This window comes from Sinocyclocheilus rhinocerous, unplaced genomic scaffold (assembly GCF_001515625.1).
Source record: "Sinocyclocheilus rhinocerous isolate Xijiao unplaced genomic scaffold, SAMN03320098_v1.1 scaffold46, whole genome shotgun sequence".
In the NCBI taxonomy this organism is placed as follows: Eukaryota; Metazoa; Chordata; class Actinopteri; order Cypriniformes; family Cyprinidae; genus Sinocyclocheilus; species Sinocyclocheilus rhinocerous.
Genome location: NW_015633191.1, coordinates 520,624 through 526,623, shown reverse-complemented (window position 1 = coordinate 526,623; position 6,000 = coordinate 520,624). Strand labels below are relative to the sequence as shown.

Here is a 6,000-nt window from a genome sequence, read left to right as displayed (position 1 = left end):
CGCTGTCATACAGAGACAATGTCATGCAACAACAAATCTGACCATTGTGACATGAAAAAACAGCACTGCCATATCGAGAACATTTCATGGTTCAACAATATTTATATGCTCTGTCTTTTGTGCTAAAGCATTTATTAGTAAACTTTTGTCTGCTTCAGTGCTTTGTGAGAACATGAAAGCCTCAACCTATTGTCAATATTTTGTCTAGAAGGTGTGATGAAAGCGAGATTCTTTTGTGTGTGTGTGTGTGTTATACTATCAGATTGATGAAATTTATATTGGATGCAGTTCAGGGTAGGATGAAATAGAATTTTAAATGTGATTGTTGGTACATTTTACCAGTTTTTACCATACTTTCAAAACAAAAATTAAAATAGGAAAAATATGCAATATGAAAATAATTGAAGACAAAATGTTTTACTGAGAAAAAACAAGATTTGGTTTTTAAAAAGCCTTTTTCCAAAAGGTACATCTGGAAAAAGGGGGGGTCGTCTTATAATCAGGGTCGTCTTATATTCGGGCCAATACGGTAATGGTGATGGATAGTTCCTGTAACTTAGTATTGGAACTATTTCCCCCCCCCCCTCTCTTTAGAAATTCCTGGGTCCTCCTACTGGAAGGAGGTGGCAGAAGAGAGGCGGAAAGCCCTGTTCAGTGTTCTCCAAGAGAATGAAAAGGTGAGTTAATCAATAGGGGATTTGCTAATTATTGGCCATCCTACTCCACTTCTCTCTCTATAGGGCTGATGAATCCGTTGTTCTGTGTTTATGATTTATAGGTGACTTTTTTTTTGTCTGCTTTTAAATATTATAGAAATAAGCTTTTTAAATAAGATTTGTAATATCGTAAGACTTCGGCACCACACCTCTAATCAGACCATTAAGGAAGAGCAGAGGGAGTCGGTGTTCACTTGTTTAACTTTGTTTCAAAACTAGTTGCACAAATACATTGAAGCCAAAGATGAACGGATTGCTCAGCTGAAGAGTGAAAATGAGGAGTTACAGGAGCTGACACAGCATGTACAACACATGGCTGACATGATTGAAGTAAGAGCGCTATTCTGTATTAAGTGCTCTATTCTATATTAATGCACTTGTGAAGTCAGTGACATCAGTTTCTGAGTCCAAATGCTTTAGGATGCCAAAAGAAAAGAGAATGCTAATATACACGTTAGTACCACTGAAAAAAAATCAGGATTCCATACAGAGTTTATTTTTTTTATTCTTTTTTTCCTTTGAAAAATTGTGCACTGACAATATTGTCAAATTGATCTCAATTCACATTGGTCTCTGGAAACTACTAAAAATGCTGTATTATGCATGCAAGGCCAATAATTGGTGTAACTTTATAAAGAAACCCTAGGCACCTGCGCACATGCCTATAGATTGAACACACAATGTACTTGACGTCCTTTTCAGAAATTTGTGTTTTTGTAGTTTACACAGAGCCTACAGCAATATTGTTGGCTGTAGGGATGCACCGATAAATCGGCTAGGGATCGGAATCTGCCGATTTTCCTCATGATCTGCACTGATCGGTGACCGGCCGGTCAGTCTCCCTACTTTCCGATGCCGAGACGATCCGTTTTGTTACCAGTGACACAGGCAATAACGTCAGCCGCGTTATTGTAAAAATAAAAATAAAAAATTGTGAATTCTTAGGGTTTCGCTGATGTTTAATGTTAACTATCTTTTAATCAAAACAAAACATTATTTACCCCATTTGTATCTGCGACGCGTCTTTTACACTATCTCTGTGTTTTAACGTAATTTTGACTGTCGAATATCTGACTTGACTCTTGGTAATGTATTTTGCCCTGCCCCCAAAACATGATTCCACTGTGTAAAATCTCGGCAAGATTAGAAAATTCTGATTCCACTATGAAAATCCTTAGTCGGGGACACCCCTAAGTGAGTGTAACCACCATTAGGGTTGGGCTAGAGATTAAAATAACCTGCCTCAATTTCCCTAGTTATTTCTCTAATAGTCTTTCACTTCTCTCAGAGATTAACCGGTAAAAGTCCAGACAGTCTAGAGGAGCTGCGTGAGATGGCTTTTGACGCTGAAGATGACGAGGAAGAACATGGAGATGAGAGTGAAGCTGATGAGAGCCAGGACCGTGTTGAACTGAGCACCGAACAGTCACATGACCATATTGTGCCACAAAAGAATGACTCCACAGCAAATGAAAGCTGAAATGATGCATCCTGAAAAATGCTAAACCGAAAAGAACCATGATGGTTCAGTTGTTTGGTTTTTATTTGAATGTTTATCTTTGCCTTTGAGAACAGATATGCACCTTTTGTTTTAATACTTTTACTCTTGCTGTAAATTAGCTTTTATTTTCAGTACCTGTAGTTAATGTGCATGTTCACTGCTAGTGTACATATGTAAAATTGAATGCATACAATGGAAATAAACTCATATTTTGTACACATGCTTTTTAATGGTTTACCTAACATGTGACCACTCTTGGTGTAAGAGCAGCCCTTCAGCTCATCTTCCTCATTCAAAGCATCTTTCTTCAAGCTCTGCTGAAATCCTAAAACCCTGAGAAGCTCCTGAGCGTAGTTTAAAGGTCATCCATCCCAGTCCAGACTCGCCAGTTTCTCCAGACTAGACTGCAGGGTGTTGGAGTCCTTGAGGTGGCAGATGATAGGGATGTTGTGGCAACAGAGGATGATGAGTAGATGGCAGCTCCAGCGCTGTGATGTAAAGGAGCGTTTACTGATTGGAGATATGAACCCCAGCAGGGTGTCAGGGAGCCCAAGTGCTTGTGCCTTGTCTTGGTTGGCGACGTGGAGGTAGCAGATTGCACTGAGGCCTTCTAGGACTCGAATGACGTGCTGATCCTTAAGGTACGGTGTTTTCAGGAGCTCTACCATGCTTGCCATGTTCTCATCTGCTGCTTCAGCTGCATGTTCATAACCTCCTAAAATGGTTTAAATCATTAGTAGGGTTTGTAACTGGTATAAGCCTTTGCTGTGTTTCACTTGACATATCGACTATTTTAGCTCTATTCCATCAATGATAATGGTTCCAAACAAGGTCACAGTATAACTATTGTGCTTCTGAGCGTCACTGTGATGTTTCATTACAAAATCTTTTTGAATGACTGCCGTAAAGACATTCACTGCCTCCAAATATGCATACTACAACCCTATGTGCCAGAGAAACAAGAAGAGTAATGAGCAGGTGAAGTGGATTTACATATCCTCCTGGGACCCAGGCATAGACCTTTTGTCCTCCTGTAGAGGACATTATATTTGAGTAAATTTCTCTCAGGCCCTACGTGCCACACTTTTGTCTTGTAAAGAGCACATTCAGGGCTTTTTAGAGCTATCAAATGTTTGGAGTTTTGAACACTCCTCCTTGATTTTTAAAAATGAATGGTTCATTCATGTGTAACGTTACGACGTTGGTTCACGTTGTGAAATACAAACGGAAGAAAGACAGAAGACAACCAGCGCAGCGCTGAAAAGGGCGGAGCTACATAAGGTCATACAAAAAAACTATTTAATTCATGCAACCCTCTTTTTTTCATTGACAGGAATTAAAATGAGGCTGTGAAGAATGGAAGTGCGTTCACTGAATTGTACGTTCGAAGGTATTTCCGGGGGGAAAAAAACAGCTGTTTAGTGAAAATGACTTGATCTGAGACCATACACTGCGTGCCATTGTAAAGTGTGTAAGTCTCCGTAACAGCTTCGTTTTCAACCGCGTTAAATTCAGTATGTACTTCAGTACGTTTTCAAACCAAATTACCAGCCAAAGCCGTTGGTATCTACACTACTAGACACAGTATTCGCTGCTAACGCATTGTTTGACACAGTGATGCAATGACTCGCTCATTAAGAGCTCCTGCTGGCGGTTTTAGTTACATGGTTAAAAATATCACTTCATTCCATAATAAAAAGGTGTGGGACGCCTGTAATATAGACATGTTTTTTCATCACCTGTGTAACTTAAGATCCCAATGTCCCGAGCTGCGTCCGCTCTTTCTGCTGTGGGCAGCTGCGTGTTCTGGATCAGTCGACCAGGCTTGTAGATCTTATTCTTGTGGCTTCTGTCTGCTTCTTCCCCACGGGAGAAAAAATAAGGCTTGATGTAATTATCGTAAAATGAGGAGAGGAACCGAATCATGCGGCTGCCTGTCTTGAAACACTTTTCAAAAAGCTTTTTTTCAAAACAGAATGTTGTTTTCATTTCATTCAGCGTGTTGTCGTGACGTCATCCCTTTAGCACGTTTTTACAGAAGCAAAGAGGACATTTCCAACAAAACGGTTCTCTTATGGTGCCCACTGGCTTCGGAAACATTCTCCATGTTAAAGCTTGGTCAATTTCATGAAAATGAACTAAAGCAGCACAATTACTGGACATTTTGTCATTATGTAATTTCGTTACGGACTGCATGAATTATTTTTGTTGCCATTATTCCCTGAAACTGGACTGTGAATTTCTAGTTCCCAGCATGCTATGCCATGGACTGGATCATGAAACTGTTTGAAATGATATTGTAATACATGTAATGAGCGACAGCTGTTCTAATGTCAGTGCAGTAACCAGTCTCTTTTGTTTCTTGATCCTCTCATATTGTACATGGTGTAAAAAAAATTGTAAAATTTACCATGCACTACAGCCATTAAAAACAGCACAAGGAATCCCAGGACAAAATGAAAATAGGATTTTCTGTTCTATTTACATGCCTCCAACAGTGCAACTGCAATCTGCAAATAACTAACTTTCAATATTAACACTCTTATTGTTCAATCAGCAACAATGACTCATGACCACTGTGACACGAGTAGTATAAATGCAAACATCCTACAGAAAAGGAGACTCTGTGCTGAAGATCTCGAGATATGGGCCTAAATAGAAAGGCCAAGCTTCACTTTTTCCCTTGTTAGCAGGTGGTGTGTCTGAAGTGTGCAGGGTCACAGGGGAATAACGAGTCGTTTTTCTAAAATGAAGTGGTAACAGCGTTACCGCGGCGAGTCCCCAGCCGCAAGATCTCCCTCGGTACTGTGTCCAACTGCTCGTAAGCCAGCCGCCCGTCTTCACCTGAGAACAGAAACAAACATGCTCTGTAAGACACAGGAAGGCTGGAGTTGTAGTATTTAGGTGATGTTTACAAGCATTGAGACCATGTGTAATTTACACAGCATTCAAATTTTTAATACAATTTTTAATAAAATTGATACTGTATGTCTACAGTGAACAAACCCATAGTCTCTAAATAAATATTATATCCCAGATTCTTTTACTTAGTTAAGTTTGTTGTCATTAAGAGTTGTTTAAGAAATTATTCAGCAAGAACGCATTAAATTGATCAAAAGTGACCTGAAAAAGGAATCCTGAAATAAAAAAATAAAAAATATTAAGCAACACAACTGTTTAAAACACTGATAATAATAGTTTGCTGATAAAATAATAGTGTGTTTAAAGAAAGGCAATTAACAGAGTGTGCCAATATTAATAAAATCTATATACTGAATGTGGTAAATTTATGTTCTTAGTCTTTCCTTCCCTTTTAATTATAAAAAAGGCTGAAATACTCTGGGACATTTATTTTGAAATGTCTTTGCTTTCCTATTCCCAGCTGCTCGTTCAAAAAGATGTAGATAAAATAAGCACTCTTAAATCTACATCATATTACAATATAAACACCAAAAAGTAAACATTGTCATAATTTATAATTCAATAAATGTGCGGTGTTCATTGATTTTGAACCTTCAACAGCCTTTACAAGTTTAATAATCACATTAGGCTGTATCGTGATTCCTGTTTTTCCATCCCCAAATTTAAAATCTCTTAATATTAATTATGACTTTTGTTACACCATTTAATATATCTAATAATTTTTATGACCTTGCATTTGAGAAAACATTATTTAAGACACTTTCTTTCTCTTCTGGAAAAACAGACCAAAAATATTGATGACTTCATCGTATACACATTTTTTGTCTAATACATTGCTGTCTAGAATGGGGTCTCAGTCAA

The 6,000-nt window shown here is 38.3% G+C and overlaps 3 protein-coding genes across 4 annotated transcripts in view; 1 reads left to right on the top strand and 2 right to left on the bottom strand.

Moving 5' to 3' along the window:
• The window catches only part of LOC107743838 (geminin-like), a 5,216-nt gene extending 2,781 nt beyond the window's left edge, over positions 1–2,435 (top strand). Inside the window, exons 2-4 of the mRNA XM_016557268.1 lie at positions 561–677; positions 936–1,046; positions 2,005–2,435. Of these exons, the coding sequence (XP_016412754.1) occupies positions 561–677; positions 936–1,046; positions 2,005–2,196 (420 nt within the window). The 3' untranslated portion in view covers positions 2,197–2,435. The remainder of the gene's footprint in view (positions 1–560; positions 678–935; positions 1,047–2,004) is intronic.
• LOC107743832 (uncharacterized protein C6orf229-like) lies at positions 2,330–4,314 on the bottom strand. The gene is made up of 2 exons (XM_016557263.1): positions 3,957–4,314; positions 2,330–2,932 (listed from the first exon to the last, which is right to left on the bottom strand). Exons 1-2 carry the CDS (start codon positions 4,204–4,206, stop codon positions 2,580–2,582), a joined length of 603 nt encoding a protein of 200 aa, XP_016412749.1. The 5' UTR covers positions 4,207–4,314; the 3' UTR covers positions 2,330–2,579.
• A 350-nt stretch (positions 4,315–4,664) lies between these two features.
• Positions 4,665–6,000, bottom strand: part of LOC107743831 (protein FAM65B-like) — a 49,372-nt gene continuing 48,036 nt past the window's right edge. For both annotated transcript variants that reach the window (XM_016557261.1, XM_016557262.1), the window contains exon 22: positions 4,665–5,061. In XM_016557261.1, coding sequence (XP_016412747.1) covers positions 4,961–5,061 — 101 coding nt within the window. In that variant the 3' untranslated portion in view covers positions 4,665–4,960. The remainder of the gene's footprint in view (positions 5,062–6,000) is intronic.

What these genes read in the sequence shown, in the direction of transcription:
- LOC107743832 (XM_016557263.1), bottom strand. Translation starts at nt 4,206, where the DNA reads ATGAAAACAACATTCTGTTTTGAAAAAAAGCTTTTTGAAAAGTGTTTC. An exon ending in TGGGATCTTAAGTTACACAG is followed by an intron (nt 2,933 to 3,956) that starts GTGATGAAAAAA and finishes AAACCATTTTAG; the next exon opens with GAGGTTATGAACATGCAGCT.